The following is a 22,959-nucleotide window of genomic DNA, read 5'->3' on the forward strand; positions in this document are numbered from 1 at the left end:
AGGATTCTGCATTTACAGATTAAAAATATTCAGAAAAAAATGTTATGTTGTTACTGACAGGTACTGTATTGTTAGGCCTACAATGGTTGCATCTGTATCGAACACGTACAGACTTTTTTCTTGTCATTATTCCCTAAACAATACAAATATAACAACTATTTTCATAGCATTTACATTGTTAGGTATTATGAGTAATCTAGAGATGATTTAAAGTAGATGGGAGGATATGTGCATGTTATATACAAATACCACACAAAATACATAAGGAACTTGAGAATCTGTGGATTTCATTATCTAGAGGGGTTCCTTGAACCAATCCCTCAGAATACCAAGGGAGCACTATAATACAAAGAAAATTCCCAATGACAGGGTCCTTTAATATCAAACACAATTAATTTTAAAACTCTTGCCAAAATATACCTCTGTGAAATTGCACTACATATGGGATAAAGAGAACTTCCTAAAATATCTGTGTGGAAAAAAAAACAAATTACATACATTATAGGATTCAGGAATAAGGAATATAAGATTAAGAACAATATTGTGGTTTTTAATAAAACATAGGTTTGTTGGCTATTTGAATTTCCTATCTGTGAAGTATCTATCTGTTCAAGTTTTTCTGCTTATTCTCCTACTGGGCTATTTGTTTTTTCTAATTGATTTGTAGAAATTATTTCTTTTAAGGCAATTTATAAATTAATTTTGCAGAAAATTTTTCTTTAGGGAGGAATTAGATTTCTCATTTTAGCTCTTTTGTCACTCATTTGCTAGGATGCAGGTAGGAAAGGTATATGGTCTGCTCATATTCCCTGTAGGTTTCTCTCAAGATTACAAACAAGCAGATAAATCTATTTACATGAAGGACTGTCTTTGCAATATTATTATTAAACTATTCTTTACAGTAGTTGCCCCCCTTATCTGTGGCTTCCCTTTCACTTACCCACAGTCTGAAATTTTAATGATCTGAAAATATTAAATGGAAAATTCCACAAAACAATGCAATAAGCAATTCATAAGTTTTAAACTGCTTGCTGTTCTGAGTAGTGTGATGCCATCTCTCGCCAAGATATGACTCATCCCTTGTCCAGCATGTCCACTGTATACAATGCACTCCCATTCGTCACTTATTGGCTATTGCAGTTATCAGATCAACTGCCAGGTATTGCAGTGCTTGTATTCAAGTAACCCTTATTTTACTTAATAATGGACCCAAAGTGCAAGAGTAGTGATGCTGGCAATTAGGATGTGCCAAGAAGCTGTAAAGTGCTTCTTTTATATGAAAGATAAAAGTTCTCTACTTAATAAAGAAAAATAATCATATTCTGAGGTTGCTGAGACCTATCTGTGAAATTGTGAAAAAGGAAAAAGAAATTTATCCTGGCTTTGCTGTTGCACCTCATACTGCAAAAGTTAGGTCCACAGTGCATAATAAGTGTTTAGTAAAGAGAAATTTGTGGGTAGGAGATATAAACAGAATGATAGCAATGTGCAGTGCAAGAAAGCACTGGGGCTACACGAAGACTCCAGCAAGGGATCCCTTAAAATGAGTGACTAAAGCCACGGTGTGGCTCGGTTGGTTAGGGCATTGTCCCATGCACCAAAGGGTCTTGGGTTTGATCCCCTATCAGGGCGCATATGTGAGGCAACCAATCAATGTTTCTCTTTCACATTGATGTTTCGTTCCCTCTCCCTTCTCTTTCTAGAATCAATGAAAAACACATCCTTGGGTGAGTATTAAAAAAAATGAATGACTACATTCACATGACTTTTATTACAGCATATTGCTATAGTTGTTCTATTTTATTATTAGTTACTAGAGGCCCAGTGCACGAAATTTGTGCATGAGTAGGGTCCCTGGGCCTGGCTGGAAATCAGAGCCGATCTGTGGGGCAACCAGGGGACTCCCGCTGGCACCTGCCTTGGCCGGCCTGGCACCACCCACTTGCTGGTCCCACGCCCTGCTGCCGCTGGTTGCCTCCCACTACGGGGCGACTGGCAGGGCAATTGGGGAGGGGGAGAACCCCACTGGCACCTGCCTTGGCTGGCCTGGGACCTGCATGCTGGGGGCAGCTCCTGCAACGAGTGTCTGCCCCCTGGTGGTCAGTGCACGTCATAGTGACCAGTTGTTCTGCTGTTCCATCGATTTGCATATTAGACTTTTATTATATAGGATTGTTAATCTCTTACTGTGCCTAATGTATAAATTAAACTTTATCACAGGTACGTATGTGTAGGAAAAAACACAGCACATATAGGGTCCAGTACTATCTGCAGTCTTGGAAGGTATCCCCTATGGCTAAGGGGGAACTACTATATTTTGAAGACACTAAGAAAATGAACACCAAGACTCAGATATTTGCTATTATTTGAAACATGACACATTTTTTCCAAAGGCACTTAAAGTTATGAATGCAGGCTATCCCACTTGCCCACCTAGGAACTGTGTTCAAGAAAAGTGTGTTTCAGGTGCCTTTTAGGTTTGGAGTCTGAGTTCCTGGCTATTAACTACTGAGGGGGTATCAGCTTCAAAATCTATTACACAGCCAATAAGGGGGATCAGTAACAGTGACATCTGTGAACTAATGCTGTCTTATAAATAGGCTTTCAGTTGTAATTCACTGGCTTAAAAATAATAAACTTTTTAAAAGGAAAGAATTATTAACTTCACAAATAAGGCATGGTAAATTCTATCTTTTATAAACAGAGCAAAATAAAAGTATTTCTGCGGATGAAATAACTTGATAAATATTTTCATCATCTTCTCTAAAAGGTTATCCCTAAGACATTCTCTGTCTATGGATCTGAAGAAAAGTTTTGACCAATCTCGTTTCCCAAAACAAAGCTAACATGGATTAAGTTAACATATGATAGAGTAAAAAGGAAAAACAAACAAACCACACAACCAAATCCCAGAACTAGGTATTAAAATTCAAATAACAGAAAAGTACAAGAAAACAGTATTTTCTTTCACTGATTAATGAAATTCTAGAAGAGAATGGCAGTTCTAACCTTAGAAGTGTCTAAAGGAATCATCAAGCAAGCAAGAAAGAGATCTGAAAACAGGAGCAAAAATAAAAGGCCAAAGATAGGGTGGGGAAAATATTTGTAAAAAATATAAAAAACAGTAAGTCCATAATGTCCTTACCTGGGTGTTCATCTAAATTAATATTAAAAATATTCATATCCAATAGAGTCAGAGGACAAAAACATACCAATTCCAAAAAGATGAATAAAGTATATTTATTAGATATAAATTTGAAAAATATATTACTATTATAAAATGCAAGTTGAAATAGCACTTTTATCCATCAGATTAGCAAATATAAAAATATTATATGTATATATACATATAGAAAATACATAAACAGGAGACAACTGTTTGGGAGAAAAGATAACCCTGCTGAAATGAGTGTAAATTGTTACAACCCTCTAAAAAGCAAATAAAAAAATATGATGATATTCTTAAAGTATTAATACTTTCACCTGATAATTCTACCCCAGGAAATTTATCCTAAAGAAATAATCCTGCCCAGCCTGTGTGGCTCAGTGATTGAGTCTCGACCCATGAACCAAGAGGTCACTAGTTTGATTCTTGGTAAGGGTACATGCTGAGGTTGCAGGCTCGATCCCCAAGACGGGGTGAGTATGAGGCAGCCGATGGATATTCTGCTCTCATATCACATTGATGCTTCTCTCTCTCTCTCTCTCTTCCTTCTCCCACTCCCCTTCCTCTCTCTCTCTCTGTCTCTCTAAAAATCAACAGAAATGTACTTTTTCTAAAAAAGAAATAATCCTAAATATTACACAAAGTTATAGGCATAAAATTGTTTACCTGAAGTGTTATTTACACTATCAAAAACTGGTATTATCTTCAATTTTTAAAAATTTGGAAGTGATTAAGCAAAGTATGGCATATTTATTCACTGGAAATTAAGCAGATATTTCAGTATAAACATTTTAACAGAGACCAGGCTATAACAGGATAAATGCCTGTTATAGTGTCAAGTGGAAAAGCTATTAAAAGAATGATTTATCATACATATAACTGTGCCTGTGTGTATACATGTATAAACCATCTCATCCCCCAAAAAACCTGAAGTCTAACAAAATCCTAAAAGGGAGTAAATGAAAATGTTAGGGCTTTATTTGGTGTTGGGCTGTGAGTGACCCCTCTTTTTCTATTGTGTTCCCACTACTCTATAATGGGAATGCACTGTCTTTTTATGGGAAAAATAATCAACAGTCAATAATAAAAAAGAGCAGAGGATAGAACATCGTGCAGAGGCCTTCTAAATTAGCCGGGTGTAAGGTGACACTTACTATAAACTGATCGATGTCTCTCTCGAGTCCCACGTTTGGCAGATCAGGCATCATATGAGCCACCACTTTGAAACCTGAATCTTTGGCCAGGTGGAATGACTCACAGACTGCCTTCACAGTGTGGCCCCTGAGGAGAGAAAACCCCTGTGTTACACAAATAAATGGGCAACAAGGTTAACACAAGGAACAGAGGAAAAACAATCTCTGAGACATGTATGAAGAATAATATAGTTGGGGGGGGGGGAATATCTCAGACAGTCATTTTTAATCTCCACCTCTGAGAAAGTCTGGAAGTAAATCATTTCTACTTATTTTTCAGATTTTTAAAAAAATTGATTTTAAAGAGAGAGAGGAAGGGAGGGAAAGAGGGAGTGATGGGGAGGAGAGGAGGCAAGGAGTGAGGGAGAACACTGATTTGTTGTTCCATTTATTTATGCATTCACTGGTTGGTGCTTTTATGTGCCCTGATCAGAGTTGGAACCCACAACCTTGGCATGGTGGGACAACACTCCAATCAACTGAAATGAGGCCAGGGCCTCATTTTTACTTTTGGGATATTTCTCAGAAATTCCCTTATGCACCCAATAAAGGTTCTGACACTAAAATTATTTGGTTTAGCAACAAAGGCAATATAAGCTTACCAATGTAAATATCTAACTTAGAAACCACATTAATGAGCTCAAAACCATGCAGAAGCAGCATCCTATTATTTCTTTTCCTTTTGAAATCTTTTGAAATGAGAGAGAGGGAGAGAGAGGAAGAGAGGAGACACACACATACCTATATACAAAACATATTTCTCTCTGCTGGGTTGGAGGGTCCTTTAAAAAGTGAGAAGACATAATAATTTAGTGACGAGGCAGAATCATTTGGGCCAGGTGGATCGATCATCTTACCATTCTAGTGCCCTAGGCAAGTAGGAAGCAAGCTCTACTAAGAGTTTGGAGCTACCGAAGACTGACGCCTGTGTCAATCCTTTCACCACCAAAACGTTCCCATTCACCACCAAGCAATCCTGGAGACCAGGGGCTCCGTCATACGCACTGATGGTCTCTTCCATTTCCATGGCTTCAACTTCTCACCTCTTTTTGCTAATAACCTCCCAATTAATGTGATTAGGCTGGACCTCTCTCCTGATACCACACCAGGATAGCCAATACTCTATAAAGCTGCACTGTGCAACACTGCAGTTCATTAGGGACATGTGGTTATTCAAGTCTATACTTAAATTAATTAAAATGAAAAATTCCATTCCTCAGTTGCACTATCATATTGGAAAGCGCAGGTAAATAACATTTTCATCATTACAGAAAGTTCTGTTGGACAGCCTTGCTCTAAAACAAGCTTCAACTGGATGTTCCACAAATATCTAACACTCAGTATATGTAATATGAAACTCATCTTTCCTCCAAGCCTCTTCTCCCCAGTCTCTCTTACCCTCATTTCCACTCAGTCACCAAACACTGTCATTCACTTTTCAGGGCATCATTTCTTGCTTAAATTATTGCAACAGCCTGTTAACTGGTCTTCCTTCTAGCTTCTTTTTAATCCATCCCCATACTGTGCTCCCCATAAAGTAATATTTCTAAAATGTAGATATGCTTGTATCACAACTTAGCTTACAACCTGTCCTTGGGTTACAGCCCAAACTTTGAAGGCTCCTCATAATTTGGTCCCTCTGGCTACCTTTTCAGTCTCACCTCTTACTACTTTCCTACCTCACTCTCTACACCTCTAACCAAACTAAACCACCCTGAATTCCCTAAATGTGTCATGTGCTCCCATCCTCAGCAGTTTGCGCATATTTTTCTTTTTGCCTGAAATAATTTTTCTCTTCCACATCTAAGTCATACTCTTCCTGTAAGTTAGATATCAGCTTAGATGTCCTTTTCTTCAGAAAGCTTCCCTAATTTTCAAGAGACTTTTCATCTCCACAGGTTCCTCTCTAGCACAGCTCTCCACTCCTGCAGCAGTCCCGCCAGTGCTCCTGGCGAGTCTTCCCCGACAAGAATGCATTCTATTTAGGTTAATCTTCTCAAGCCTGACACCCATCAGAGTCTTCCCTGTGCTCAAAAAGACTCAACAGACCTCTATTACCTATCAGAAAGACCTCACCCTCCTTAGCCTGGCATCCTTCTTGGTTGACTCTGAGATGCTGACCATGTATGTCTCCCTAGTTCCCCTTTACCTCCCTCTCCTAGCACAGCCCCCAATCACGTCTACACAAATCGAATTCAAGTAGCCTTTAAGGTCCAAATCAACACAAACCGACTCCCTCAAGCCTGCCTTCACCACCCTAGGTCAGTGATCAATGCTGATTAATAAACTCCTGAAATCTTTTTTTACTAATTTACCAATTAATCACAAAGTTCCTTCTACAGCTAACATTTCATCTGTACCTTTTCTCCTCAACTCAGTGATATTGTTCTAGAAGGAAGAGAACCTCACATGGCTCTCTCAACCTGTATTTCTTTCCTTCCTTACACCCCCAAATTTCTCAACGTTTATACCCATTACCTCACCAACCTTTCTCCCACTACCCTGTCAACTGGCATCTGCTTCACAAACACTCATCTCTCTTAAAACTCACCCTGACTTCATTTCTGTTCAAACTCTTTTCTTTGTTCCCATTCTCCTTTGCTTTCTCTCTTGCTTTAACTACTGACCTTGAGCCCTAACTTCTGCTAACCTTTTGGGAAGGTTGTTTATGACAAGACGAGGAAGAGATCTACTAAGCATGTGTATAGGCAGCTGGAAAAAGTCTGTAGACAAAGACTGAAAGTCAAGGAAAGAGGGGTAGAGCAGAGATAGAAGAATGAGTCTAAAAGGAGGAATGCCTACACCTCTTTCTTTAAGAGTGGTAGGAAGAAGGGAACATGGATATAACTGGTGGGAGAAGAGGAAGGCTTGTGCAAGAGCATTTGACATCATCTCACCTGTTGGTATCTCTGGCCACATCTTCGTAGACACTCTGCACCCCAATCTCCAGCCTGGTACAGCCATAGGTCAGCATGTCACTTAAATGCCGCTTCATGCAATAATCAGGTCTGGTCTCAATAGTAATTCCAATACACTTTGTGAGGCTCCTCTCAGAATACCTGTGGAGCAGATCCGGAAGTAAACCACCTGCCACAGCTTTAGGACTATGCTTCCATTTAAAGCAGTGGTTCTCAACCTCGGCTGCACATTAGAATCACCTGGGAATCTTTTTAAAATCCTGATTTCTGGGCCTCATCCTCCGGAAATTTTGTTTCTTTGTTACTAATGTTGTGGCCCCACCCCATAACAAAGATACAGAATTTCCGGAGAATGAGGCCCAGAAATCAGGATTTTAAAAAGATTCCCAGGTGATTCTAATGTGCAGCCAAGGTTGAGAACCACTGATTTAAAGGCTTGTATTCTTTCCGTCCTCCCAGAAAAAGACAGTGGTTAAGAGCATGGGCTTTGGAGTCAGACTATTTAGATTCAAATCGTGGCTCTGTTATTTCCTAACTATGCAAACAGGAATGCTATTAACCTCTCTGTGCTTTGGTGTCATTATCTGCAAAATGAGGATAATAGTACCTATGCCTCACAGAACTGACGTGACTGAACTAGCATACAGTGATGTTGTCATTATCATTCTTTTGCAGTATGCTACAACCATACTCTCCTTGAAAGCAGTGATTTCAATGGTCAAAACCCTAGTTTTCAATTCCTAGCAACGATTTTTCATAAATGAAAACCACCTGTATTATTTATTTCACACTCTATATTTTTGTCATGTTAAATTAAAGAAGGGAAGGAAGTTATGTATAATGATCGTAGGAATAATTTTGGGGAAATATCTTCTACATACAAGAAAAGTCTTCCTGCCAAGCCAATTAATCTTAGCCAATGATTTACAAAATTAAGAATCTTCTTTTCTCTTCTGTTAAAATCACATACCAGAGTAGGGAGTACCACTTTAGATGCAAGATGCCTGAGTTAATGGCCGTAATGCTGGCCAAAACTCAGATAAGTAAAAATGACCTGCTAAGGGAGCTACTGATGTAGGGATAGAAACTAATATTCAGAATATACTCCGTACATATCAAATGATCCTATCAGCTCTATGAAGCTTGTCTTATTACCACTTTTACAGATGAAGAAACTGAAAATCAAAGAGATTAAATACTTTGTTCATGGGTACACAGCTCATAAAATTCAAGTCAGGATTTGAAGTTGGGTCTATCTGACTTAAAAATCTTTGCTCTATATTTCTTTTCTTTTTTTTAATCCTCACCCAAGGATATGCTATTGTTTTTTAATTGATTTTAGAGAGAGAAGAGGGGCGAGGTGGGGGGAGGGGAGGCAGAGAGAGAGAGAGAGAGAGAGATCTCAATCGGTTGCCCTCCCGCACCCACCCCACCCGGGGATCGAACACGCAACCTAGGTATGTGCCATGATGGGGAATCAAACCTCTCAACCAATTGAGCCACCTGGTCAAGGCTCTATATTTCATTTTATCACAGTGCTTAAACAATTCATTAGACATTAGATTTCCTTTTCAACTTCTCTAAATGTCCTAGAATCCAATAATTCTTCATGATGCACCCTTTCTCAACTTTCTCGATTCTTTGGGGAGGGTTAGACAAGCCTCTTTTTTTGCCATTAAATTTAATTTCCTCCTTTCCAAAGAAGTTCATAGCTCTTCCTTGAAAAGTAAAAAATCATAAAATTTCCATCATTTAAGTACACTCCTTTATTGTCAATAAAAACTTATTTAATGTTAATATTAGTAATAACTATTAAGAAAGTTAAGAACCACAGAACTGGAAGAATGATTCTGAAGTCTTTCATTATAGACATTCAAATTCTTTTGTACTGTTTACTACTGTATTCTATAAGGTTCTTCTGTATAGAATTATATGGGCGATAAGACTAAAGTCAAACAACTAGTCCAAGAATCATAAGACAAAAAAAGGGCTCAGATTTTATAAAATAGTCTAAGAAAGAATACTAAATCATTTGATTTTTCTGAAACAATCTAATCGGAAAGCCCCATGCCTCACAAACAGGCGGGTACCAAGGCCTGCAGTAACAAAGGTACGGAATGCCATTCGATAAATGTAGCTCACCTTCTTTAAATATCAGTTACTGTTTTGGGGGGAAAATTATTTTTTAAAATTAAAACAAACATATGTGGAGAAAGAAAACTGCATGAAGGTTGCTTTAAGAAACAAAAAGCAGAAAAACTCAGAGCATATTTAATTAAGTAAATGAGAACATCTCAGAATCAGACATTCCAAAATCATATCATAACCTTCCTATTAATCCATGTTTTAATAAAGCCTACAGTATTACTTAAAGGATACCATGAAGTTAGCAAGCTCATAGCACAAGAGTAGCTTGCACCACCAGGAAAAAACTAGAGGGTAGGCAATAGCACAAATGGAATTTGTCTAGAAGACAGAGAAAATTCACTAGCTAATCTTCATAAACAGATAGAACACAGTATAGGACGTAGAGGCAAATCTTATTCTCAAACAATAATCTAACTCTGTTTCAAAAATGTCTTTCTTCTGGGGAGAAATATCATTACCCTTTGCAGGAGCAGAAATAAAGAAATAAAAAATAATTCAAGTTTTAAAAAGCCAATTATTTTATTTATAAAAGGCTTTTACTACTATCTTCTTTTCAAAATTTTACTTGCATTTGAAAAGCAACAAGCAGAAATTCTTAACAAATCTGAATGTAAAAACAATGGAATATTTTCCTAAAGAACAAAGTATAAGGTATACTTTCCTATAAGATTGCTGTATTTTTATTAGAATGTTTTGTTAACGTTATATTTAGTCCTATATATCACTGAATCTGCCTCTTCATTTAACAGAGATGTGGACATATTAATATGATTGTTCATTAATATGCATGTGCATAAACTTTTTGTCTTATCTAAGTAAAATATTTGAACTGACATTTTATGGCCTGTTATAATCCTAGATATCATTTAGACAGTCATCAATGTATGGCTATCTTTAAGGACCTAGTTCAACTTCCACACCTTCCAGGAGTCACAGGCTTCTTAAGTTCTTGGGCATTTAGGAATGTGCCAAATATTTTCCAACCCTGACCATAAGCTTCTAAGAGACAAAGTCAGGACTTGTACACAGGTCTCCTGATTCCAATTTTACTGCTCTTTTTGGGTTAGTACAGGATCTTAAAAGCTTCTACCCCAGCAGTGTGGGGCTATATTGCATCCTACACTTTTCTGTATGCCATAGGAGGGACACCAACTATAAAAGATGCTAATGTTCTCCGCAAAGCATAACTTAAACCAATAATTTATGTTGATAACATTTTTAACAAGGGGAGTTTGGGGAAAGGGGTGAAGATTGGACAATAACCTGTAAATTTAAAAGCAAACAAAAATCAAATGCTACCCAACCTTCAAAACATAGGACAAATACGTCCCCTCTCTTGACACCTTCCCACCACCTCTCAGTAACAACCATGTGCTCCCATTCCTAAAGCACTTTGTCCATACTAAGTACAGCTTGCCTCGCTATTTGTGGATACCCCTGTCTTCCCATTGTGACAGGAAGTTCCTGGAAGGCAGTATAAGCTCCAACACATTTAAAGGTAACTGCTTAAAGGCTTCAGCACCAAAAACACTCCTTCAATATAAAAAATACAAATATGAAGAATGAACACATGAATTAGCCATAACTGAGGACAAAGGAGGTCTCTCTTCACTCCCAGAGCAGCATCTAGATCAGTGGTTCTCAACCTTCCTAATGCCACGACCCTTTAATACAGTTGTGGTGACCCCCAATTTCATTGTTACAAATTGAACATAATTAAAGCATAGTGATTAATCAAAAAAACAATATGTAATTATATGTGTTTTCCGATGGTCTTCGGCGACCCCTGTGAAAGGGTCGTTCGACCCCCAAAGGGGTCACGACCCACAGGTTGAGAACCGCTGATCTAGATAATTCCACTGCTTACCTTTCATCTTTCAAACAATCAACCCTAGAAGATACCTACTAGGTCAGATATGCTACAGGAAGTAAATATACATCAGTTCCTATCCCAGACATGCTTAACAATCTAGCTGCAGGGATAAGACACACAGATAAAACCAAGGCCCAAGAACAAAGCTAGAAGTGGCAGAGATATAAATGGATATAGATTATTTCTTGGGAAGCATACTTCTATTTCAGAAAGGAAGAAAATGGCCTCTCAAAGTGTTTTCCTCTGTCCTTGCTCTAAGGGACATGAGGAAATACAGCACATTGAATGTTAAGTCTCTTTATAATCATCTGGAAACTGTGCTTTGATTCACTCAAGAAGGCTGTGGCATCAAAGAGCACTTCTCATTACTATCAATATGCCGCAGACCTCCTTAAAAACCTCTGTCATAAAAGAAGTCGGATGTGCCTCAGTCTAGTCCTGTGTGAATCCTCACTGGAGCTCCAGGCCCACATTCATGAAAGGCTTGTGGAAAGTTTCCTACGTGGACATCTCTCTACCTCAAACTCAATCTGCTCAAACCAAACTGCAAAATATATAATAATGGCAAATATTATTTACCGTTATTAAATTAAATAATAAAAAACTAGAGGAAGTAATAATAACATTAAAGTAGATAATAAGTGAAACATTAATTTTCATTAGTCACAATGTACAAACTCTTCCCTGCATCTACAGTCCCAGAATGAGTAAGCAGATTTTGTTAACTTCTTTGGACAGCCAAAGATTTGTTTGAACTGCTCAATAACATCTGGAGTTATTGGTGTACTTCCTAAGAAGTAGCACCAAAGAACACATTTGTTTTATATAATCAATCATATCTGGAAAATATCTCAAAATTGTATGTTCTGAATAATGCTGTGCTAGTGATATTATACACTTAAGAATGATTGAGCTAAATGTTTGGTGTCTTAAGAGGATTAAAAAATAACTATCTCCCCACCTCTTTTTTTGAGATGGTAGTCAAGTTTGCTTCCTGGATATTGATAGTTATGCCAAGAGGGTCTATAAAATAACAGGGTTCTGCCCAACACAAATTGTAGAAATAGAAAGAAACAGAATTTTGATTTTTAAATGAGTACTACCTATGAAAAACCAAATTGGTGGCAATGTAGCTTAAGGACTAATCAGGGGCCCCTGCTCCCTCTTTCATGCTAGTTGACAAGGTTTAACACATATGAAAAACAACCCATAACATTCTGAGTTTTGATTTTTTCAATAGTTGACAAGAATGCTACAATTTTATACTCCTAAAGACATCTGAAGAACCTATTATTAGAAAGGAAAAAATCACAGTTATTACACATTCTTTTACTATTATATTCACATTCAAATGTAAGGGCTATATATAAAAATGCATTATAGAAATTCTTCATTGTCAGAAAGTGACTGCTAGATGAATCATAACTTGTGAACATATATTTTAGATAGAAATTCTCATTCCAATACAAATCTTCAAATCACAGAATGTCAGAGAAAGAAGTAATTTTAGAGATAATCTAGTTCCACTTCCCACTTTTATAGATGGAGAAACAAGCACAGAATAAATAAGTGGCTTAAATCAGGTCGTATTGTAAGCTATAACAAAAGTAAATGTGGAACCTAAGTCTCTTGATTCTTAATGCACAGTTCTTCCCACTTCACTCATTTTACAACACCTTGTATTCTTTTTTAAAAAATATATATTTTATTGACTTTTTACAGAGAGGGAGAGGGATAGTTAGAAACATCGATGATAGAGAAACATCGATCAGCTGCCTCTTGCACGCCCCCTACTGGGGATGTGCCCGCAACCGAGGTACATGCCCTTGACCGGAATCGAACCCGGGACCCTTCAGTCCGCAGGCCGACCCTCTACCCACTGAGCCAAACCGATCAGGGCTGCACCTTGTATTCTTAAGGCATAGTACTAGATCCCTTAAGGAATCTTCTCTCTCAAGAAGACATTTCCTTAAGGGATATAGAAAAAAGCATTATACAAAATTAGACAATAACAGTATTCATTAAAACTATTAAATTGGTAAATGAAAATGAAATTTTATCAATAATTATAGTAAACTTAGGCAGACAACTAAAAGGCAGACATTGTAAAAATGGATTAAAAACAACAAGAAGACCCATGATGCTGTCCCAAGAAACCCACTCTCATTATAGAGACATATATGGGGACAAGTGTATGGATGGAAAAATAATACATAGGGAAAACGGTAAGCACATGAATGCTGTAATGGCTAAGTTAACATCAAATAAAGAAAACTTCAGGACTAAAGGACATTTCACACGATAGAAAGGTACTCTCATAATGACATAAAGCTCAGACATAAGGAAAACAGCAATCCTAAGTGTATTTGCACCTAAAAACAGATCTTCGAAATAAATGGTCATAATATAACTGCTGGAGAAGCGGACAATTCTTCAACCATGGTTGGATATTTAATATCCCTCTCGTAGCAACTGATAGAACTAGACAGAAAACAAAACAAAACAAAACAAAAAGCCCAAAGATAATTTGAACAATATGGTCAATCACCTTGATTTAACTGATTTTATAGACCATTATATCCCACAACTGCAGAACACACGTTCTTGCAAATACATACAGTCGGGCCTTGACTTACGAGTGTCCCGACTAACTTTTTTTGAGATACCAGCTGTCTCTCAGCTGATTTTTTGCATTGAGTTGATAGAGTAATTTGAGTTAACGAGCTCCTTAATGAGCTTGGTCTCGGAATGAATTAAACTCGTAAGTCAAGGCCCCACTGTATAGTATGTTTACCAAGAGACACCATATATGCCACAAAATAAGCTTTAAGAAAAAAAACTTTTAAAAAACTGAAATAATACAGAATAGACCAGCCGTGGGCAAACTACAGCCCGCGGGCCGAATCCGGCCCGTTTGAAATGAATAAAACTAAAAAAAAAAAAAAAAGACCGTACCCTTTTATGTAATGATGTTTACTTTGAATTTATATTAGTTCACACAAACACTCCATCCATGCTTTTGTTCCGGCCCTCCGGTCCAGTTTAAGAACCCATTGTGGCCCTCGAGTGAAAAAGTTTGCCCACCCCTGTATTAGAGGCAGTAAATTAATCATCTAAAGCCCTCCCATAAAGAAAATTCCAGCCTTGGATAGTTTTACCGGTGAGTTTTTACAGACATTCATTCATGAAGACACAACATTCATCTTATATGGAACTTTTCAGAAAATAAAGAAAATACCCCCATGTTTGTTTTATGGGGCTGGCATAACACTTATACCAAAACCTGACAAAGAAATTACAAATAAGGGTATTACAGACCACTTATCTCTCATGAACATGGACACAAATGCTTTACAAAATATCAGCAAGTTGAACCCAGTGACATATAAAAAGGAGGATACATTATGACCAAACAGGGTTTATCCTAGGAATACAAGATTAGTTTAATATTTTAAAAAATCAACCTAAGTTATCTACATTTCAGAATAAAGGAAAATCATGTGAGTATTTAAACAGATGCAGAAAAATCATATGATCATTTAAATAGATGATGCAGTAAAATCATTAGACAAATGAGTTAATGATAAAAACCTTTCTTCAATCTAATAAGGTATCTACAAAAAAACTCAACTAACACTGCACTTAATACTAAAATATTAAAAGTTTTCCCTGTTTTATTGTGAAAAGACAAAGAGGCCCACTCTTACCACTTCTCTTTAACACTGTCCTGAATGTCATAGCCACTGCAATAAGGCAAGAAAAAGAAAAGCAGGCAAATCCAAAAGGAAAACACACTACATTTGCAGATTACATGACTGTTTAAAAAGAAAATCTTAGATTTACAGAAACAACTTTTAGAACTAGGTAGTGAATTTCATAAGATCATATAATATGATGTTAATATACAAAAATCAGCTGCATATCCATATACAGTTGGCCCTCTGTATCCATAGGTTCCACTTGTGCAGACTCAACCGTGAATGAAAAATATTTGAAAAAAAAAATTTTTAAGTTATGTTATTGTTGACATGTACTATGTAGTTAGGCCTATGATGATTGCTGGATGTGTCTGTACTAAACACATACAAACTTTTTTCCTTGTCATTATCCCCTTAACAACTGTTTATATAGAATTTACACTGTATTAGGTATTATAAGTATACAGGAAAGGTGATTTAAAGTATATGGGGAAATGTGCATAGATCATATGCAAACATCATGCCATTTATATAAGGGATTGAGCACCTGTGGATTTTGGTATCTGCAGGGGGGTCCTGAAACCAATTCCCCCATGGATACTGAGAACAACTATACTAGTTGCAAACAATTTTTAAAAATTTTTTCATTTTCCATAGCATCAACAAACATATTTTGGAATAAATTTAACAAAAGGCTTATAATATCTCTATACTGACTAATGCTAAGAGAAATTAAATAAAATCTAAGTAAATGAAGAGATGGACTATGTTCACAGGTTGGAAGACTCAGTATTGTTAAACTGTCAATTTTCTCCCAAGTTGTTCTAAAGTTTTAACACAATCCCAATCTCATCACATTTTTTAAATGAAATGGACAAGCTAATTCTAAATTTTACATGGAAATACCAAGGACCTAGCATATCCAAAACAATCTTGAATAACAATGACAGAGAAGATTTATACTATTTGACTTTAAAATACACGATAAAGCTGCAGTAATCAAGACAGTGTGGTAACTGTCAAAAGGACTGACAAATAGACCAATGGAACAGAAGAGCCCGGTTTCCATTTATACAGTCAACTGAGTTTTGACAAAGGTGCCAATACAATCTCAGTGGGAAAAGAAAGTTTTTAAGTAAGTGATACTGAAATAATCAGATCTCTATATAGGGGAAAAGAAGCATGGGCCCCTACCTCACACTACACATAAAAACTATTTCAAGATGGATCATAAGCCTAAATGAAAGCTAAATACAAAAACTAGAAGAAAACAAGAGTATTTTCTTGCCCTGGGGATAGGCAAAGGTTTATTAGAGATGAGACAGAAAGCAATAAGTGTGGAAGAAAAACTGTTAAATTAGATTTCATCAAAATAAAAAGTTTCTGCTCAAAGATTATCATTAACATAATGAATAGACAAGCCACAAATTGGGTTTTCTATTTGCAAAATGGAGATCTAACAAAAGACTGCTACTCGGGGTATATGTAACAGCTGACTAAAAAATAGGAAAATGTTAAAAGACACTTCACAAAGAAAATATACAGAAACATAAGCATATAATAATGTGCTCAACATCATTAGTCAGAAAAATGCAAATTAAAAGCACAATGAGACACCACCACACACCCACTAGAATGGCTAATTAAAGACTGACAACAGCATATGTTGGTGAGGATGTGGAACAACTGAATGCTCATATATTACTGGTAGGAGTACTAATGGTACAACCACTTTGGGAAAACGTCTGGCAGTTTCTTATAAAACTAAACACATGATGTAACAATCCAACGTCTAGTTATCATCCAAGAGAAATAAATGCATATATTCACAAAAGACTTATGAGTATGTTTATTGAAATTTTATTCACAATAGCCACAAGCTGGAAACAGCCCAGTGTCCAACAACAGAACGAATAAACAAACTGACCTCTATGCAGACAATGGAATACTACTCAGCACTCAAAAGGTAACAACTACTGAAATATCCAACAATGTTGATGAACCTCAAAATCTTGTGTGCAACGAACAAAGCCTTACACAGCAGAGTACAGGCATACCTCCTTTTATTGCACTTCACTGAACTGTATTTCACAGATACCGTATTTTTTGCAAATTGAAGGTTTGTGGCAACCCTGATTTGAGCAAGTCTATTGGCACCATTTTTCCAACAGACTCAGATGACGGTCAGTATTTTTACTTAACGTATGTACATTGTTTTTTTAGATATAATGCTGTTGCATATTTAATTGATTACAGTATAGTATAAACGTAACTTTTATATGCACAGGGAAATAAGATGTATGTGACTCCCTTTCTTGCGATATTCATTTCATTGTGGTGGTCTGGAACCAAACCTACAGTATATCTGAGGTGTATGCTGTATGGTTCTACTTTATATAAAGTCCTAGAATAGGCAAAGCAAATTTACAGGAGGGGAAAAAAAAGAGAGAACAATGGCTGCCTCTGGGAGGTACAGAGGGGAATTTACTGGGAAGGAGTACAAGGAAACTCTGGGATGATGGCAATGGTCTATATTTTAAAAAGGGTTTTGCTGCACCAGTATCTTCTGTACTTGCTAGAGCTCATCAAATGAGACACTTAAGATCTTTGCATTTCATTTTATGAATACTAAATACAAAAGACACCACAAACAGCAAACTAGTTAATGATGGGCATGATGATGTATTTGGGGAGAAGTGTACCGAAGTCTGCAACTTAGTTTGAAATGCAACTCAAAAAAGGGGGGGGGGGGAGTGATGAATGAATAGAATGGATAGTTGAATAAATATGTGATAAGCTAAACAAATACTGTAGAACACCACCATATGTACTAGTATGTGGTGTTCACTGGAAAATTCAATTTTTATTTGTTTGCAATAAAATGGTGAAACAAAAACAACGAATGTATCTTTTTAAGATGACTAAGATTGTATCCTAGGTTGGGCTGCCAATGATAAGGATCCAGGTCAGCATCTATACAAATCAGGTTGACCAAAGGAGGAAGTAAAAGTGGTCAATATATCAAGTGAGGGGTGGGGAAGTATTAGAGCCAAAGCCCAGAAACGCAGGAGGTTCTGACGTCAGCCAGAAACACGGCCCAGGGCAGCAAGGCAGCACTTTCAGACATTCTTAGGGGGCTTTTGCTTTCTTCATAACTCTGCAAGTGTATGGAATTATCACTTAGGCCTGGTACCCAGCATTTCCTAGCACTTTAGCTTTTCTAATAAACGTAAGACATAGTTGAAGGATTCAAAGTCATTGATTGTGGTCGGAGGGGGAGGGAGGAAGGACCGGAAAGGAATTAAAAATTCCACAGGGAGAAGGTCTGACTCACCCACTCCTTGATGGGTAACTACCCTTTTAAATTGCATCTTGTGAAAACAGCCAAGGAGCATTAAAGATTGAATGTAAAACTGCTTCTGGGCACAGCTGATTAAAAAGGAATAAAACTATTTTAAAAGGTTGTTCTGAGTTATTTGGCAAAATTTGCATTTTGGTGAATGCGTGACTCAGATCCCACTGCAGGTCCTTTTCATCTCCAGAGCTGTGACTTTTAGAGGACGACAGTCACCAGCAATTGTTGCTCTCTGGAGACGATTGCAGAGTCTCCGTCTAGCTGACAGAAATCAGTGATTATCACTTTGCTTGATTTAATAAGCCTGCACAGAAACCTTACCTGCTTTGTCCTTGAACTTCCTATTCACTCAGCTTTCCAATTTCTCCATCTGCAAGGTTATAGCATACTTTTTGCTACTAACTTGCCATCAATAATAACTAGGTTCACCTTTATAGGGCTTTTTCTTACTCTAACTTTTAATCTTTTAGATAAGAAACAAAACTTAATCAGATCAGACACATGATAACGAAACAGGGACACACAAGCTAACCCTAATTTGAACAGACTTTTAACCGTAAACCTTGTTGACTCATCTATCACAATATGTAATTTTTAACTGAATTTAAAATTAATCTTTGAACTAAAAATCTCCGCTAAGCTAATGAAACTATTACATCTGTATAGTTAGCAAGCAAAAAGAACTAATATCAAGGAATAGTAAAAGAAATATGAAGTTCATCACTTCCCACCTGAGAGGTCAGCTACCCTGGGTAACCCAACCAGTTTTCAGGAATATGCTCTGGGCAAGATAACAGAGAACAAGATAAATATCGCATCTAAAAATGTTGAAGAAAACACGTTATGTCCAAAACACAGTATCTCTGGGCTGCTCTTCATTTCACAAAGATGTTAAGATCTGAAAATAGTTTTCTATATCTCTAAGTCAGTGGTTCTCAACCTTCCTAATGCTGCGACCCTTTAATACAGTTCCTTATGTTGTAGTGACCCCCAATTTCATTGTTACAAATTGAACATAATTAAAGCATAGTGATTAATCACAAAAACAGTATGTAATTATATATGTGTTTTCCGATGGTCTTAGGCGACCCCTGTGAAAGGGTTGTTCGACCCCCAAAGGGGTCGCGACCCACAGGTTGAGAACCGCTGCTCTAAGTGCTATAGCACAAACCAGGCTACTGTTTCTTCAAATTATATGACGTTTCCCTCAAAAACAAATACCAACTCTATTATAACAAACATTTATCTCAACAAAGCAAATAAGATGCCACAAATCGGCTTTTTTGTTTTGTTTTTTTTTTTTAGATTATCTCATAAAAGCACAGAGACTAGGAGAAAAGAGCAAAACCCGTCCAGTATGGCTTGGCAGGGTTTTATGGCCCCCAGATTGTACTTCCTTACTTCCCAAGAGCCATTCATGAGATTTGTTGCAATGATGACTCAAATTATACATAAATTTTAATCTGAAAGTAGTGTCTGTTGCCCTCTTGAGGTAAATTGAAGAACAGAAAGAAAACAATGCTATCTTTGCCTAGAACATTACAGAGAGAAGCTTTCTTCTCCAAAGGGCTTTTTCTACAAACATATTGTGCTCTGAAGCTAGCTAGTTGTAATATAAAACTCCATTTTCACCCCAATAACAGATAATTTACAAATACCACTAGGCATCAGAACATTTCTGCAAAAATAAAGCTAACCTTTACACCAAGAATAAAGGGAAATTTTTAAAGCTTCAATGGATGAAAATGTCAAACCAGGTGCATCCTAAAAATTCATTATGCAGCTCTTCAGTAGGCCTAGCTCATATGATTCAGGGGACCCAAACTGTAGACTGAAAAGCACTGTGGCAAGCTTTTATAGGGCTTGTGGGGGGTTGGGGGGCAAGGCAAATCCCATATATTTTTATAGTTCAATTCCACTTAATATGCAAGGTCTGCAACACAAGAATAGCTGCACTGAAAAGAAAAAGTATGTAATATATAAGCGTAGGTAGAAAAATTTAGTCTTGATAGATTATCCTGCTAGGGAATTAATTTTAGTAACTAACCCTCTGAAGTACTGTTCCTACTCCAATGTCACAGGGCCTTGAATGAATTAAGATTCTTTTTCCTCAAATTACATCTTATTCTAAGCTATCATTTGATTTTCAGTATTATTAAGAATGAGTTGGATGACATCATTACTCCTCTAAAGTTTGAAAGACTTCAGCACTTGACTAATAATAAGCATGACTCATATTCATGAATGATCAGGTTTTAAAAGAGCAATAAAAATATGGTCACCATCTCATCCTGCTTCTATGTCCCCTGCAGGCAGAAGAGATCACACTGGCCAGCTGTTAAGTCTAAATTCATGGATACAGAATTAACCTGTCACTTTATCTGAGGCGATCAAAGTAGGATGCTCACACACTCTCTCCCAGTGCTGAGCTCTTCACACAGGCCCCTCGAGCTATCGTTGGTATTTATTTCAACTTATGAAAAAGCCTCTCTTTTTTTTTTCTTTCATTTTTACAAACCTAAAGGAGAGTAAAAGAAGTTAAGGGGGGTAGGGGAAGTAGGAGGGCACAAAAAGACATTCCTAGCACCAATTCCTTAAATATTATGAGCAGATAATCCCAAAATTTTCACTGTCAGCCCAGGCATCTTTTGTATAGCCTACCTGACATCCAATTGGATATATCCTAAGCATTTCAAACTTAGCCTATCTAAAAAAACAAAACAAAACATTTTCTCTCATAAACCTGTTCTTCCCTCTGTCTTTTCCACCTCAGTATACGTTGGTGGAAACTACCCATTGTTTCCACAACCCAAACCTGAGTGTCATCCTTGACGCCTTCCTCTTTCTTACTCCCAACCCGACCCAAAGTCTGGTCAGTTGCAACAACAAATACATGTCTAATCCACCCTCTCTTCTCCATCATTACTATTACCACCCTCACCTGAGCCAGGATGGACACAACAGTCTTCTCTCTGGTTTCCTACTTTGACTTTTGTACCCCATCTAATCCAGAGATTTTCAACAGGTGTGCTGCAAGGATTTTTAAAACATGCAATACCTGACTATTTAGTCCGGAGCACTGACCTCTTTTCCCTTATCCGTGGTCAGCAAACTGCGGCTCTCGAGCCACATGCAGCTCTTTGGCCCCTTGAGTGTGGCTCTTCCTAAGCCTTAGGAGTTCCCTAATTAATAACAATGTACCTACCTATATAGTTTAAGTTTAAAAAATTTGGCTCTCAAAAGAAATTTTAATCGTTGTACTGTTGATATTTGGCTCTGTTGACTAATGAGTTTGCCGACCACTGCCTTAGATTATCAAATTTAAAAAATGATAGCAGCCAACACAATAGCCATCCGGTGTGAATGAATCAAAATTCTATCTTTTGCCCTAGCCGGTTTGGCTCGGTGGATAGAGCGTCGGCCTGCGGACTGAAGGGTCCCAGGTTCGATTCCGGTCAGGGGAATGTACCTTGGTTGCGGGCACATCCCCAGTGGGGAGTGTGCAGGAGGCAGCTGATCGATGTTTCTCTCTCATCGATGTTTCTAACTCTATCTCTCTCCCTTCCTCTCCGTAAAAAATCAATAAAATATATATTTTTTAAAAATTATACCTTTTATTTTCAGAATGGCCAAAAACATATATTTTGGTGTGCCACAGAATTTTAGCAGTTTATGTATGCCATGAGATGAAAAAGGTTGAAAATCACTGCTCTAATCCATCAACCAGACAATAGTCAGAATGACCATCTTACTTATCACCCTGAATATGTCACTCTCCTGCTTAAAACCACTCATCAACTTCCTACCTCATTTCAAATAAAATTTTAGTTCCCCTAGAATGTATAAAATTTGGCCCATACCTAACTTTCAAGCTCACCTCATGGCATTTTCTACCTTGTTCAATGGGATCTATCTGCCTTGGCCTCCTCTCTGTTCCCAGAACAGCCCAACTTCTTCCCCATTTCAGTGCCTTTCTTTTATTTTTTCCTGCTCTTGGCCTGAGTCTTCCTCACACTTCAGATCTCAGCTTAAATAACACCACTTTGTCTAGAGAGTAACCCTATTTATTCTCTAGCACAGTAGTCTATTTCCATCATAGCAGTTACTGTTGATTATTTGTTGAACTAGTAAAATATTAAGTACCACAAGGGCAAGGACAGCATCTGTCTTGTTCACCATGTTGTTCCCAGTGCCTTTAACAGGGCATAGCATCTAGTGTGCCCTCAATAAACATTCTGTCACCTTAGCCGGTTTGGCTCATATAAAATGATAAACAAGAGGTGGATAGAGCTTGGGCCTGTGGACTGGGTTTCAATTCTGGTCAAGGGCACATGCTCGGATTGTGGGCTTGATCCCCAGTAGGGGGCGTGCAGGAGGCAGCCAATCAATGATTCTCATCATTGATATTTCTCTCTCTTTCTCCCTTCCTCTCTGAAATCAATAAAAATATATTAAACAAAACAAAACAAAAAATATCCCATCAATAAGAGGGACTAGCCAGGTGTTCCTGATACTTCTGAAAATAAAAATTATTTTAAGATTTTCACTTCTTGCCCCAGCCAGTTTAGCCCAGTGGATAGAGTGTCAGCCTGTGGACTGAAGGGTCCC

The 22,959-nt window shown here is 37.4% G+C and overlaps 1 protein-coding gene across 3 annotated transcripts in view; it reads right to left on the reverse strand.

Moving 5' to 3' along the window:
- The window catches only part of ELP3 (elongator acetyltransferase complex subunit 3), a 143,287-nt gene that overhangs the window by 100,251 nt on the left and 20,077 nt on the right, over positions 1-22,959 (reverse strand). For 2 of the 3 annotated variants that reach the window (XM_023755987.1, XM_023755973.1), the window contains exons 8-9: positions 7,257-7,418; positions 4,315-4,447 (exon numbers count right to left, since the gene is read on the reverse strand). In XM_023755987.1, coding sequence (XP_023611755.1) covers positions 4,315-4,447; positions 7,257-7,418 — 295 coding nt within the window. The remainder of the gene's footprint in view (positions 1-4,314; positions 4,448-7,256; positions 7,419-22,959) is intronic. The other variant, XM_006081939.3, reaches the window with a different exon arrangement.

This window comes from Myotis lucifugus, unplaced genomic scaffold, assembly GCF_000147115.1.
Source record: "Myotis lucifugus unplaced genomic scaffold, Myoluc2.0 scaffold_1, whole genome shotgun sequence".
NCBI classification, from domain to species: Eukaryota; Metazoa; Chordata; class Mammalia; order Chiroptera; family Vespertilionidae; genus Myotis; species Myotis lucifugus.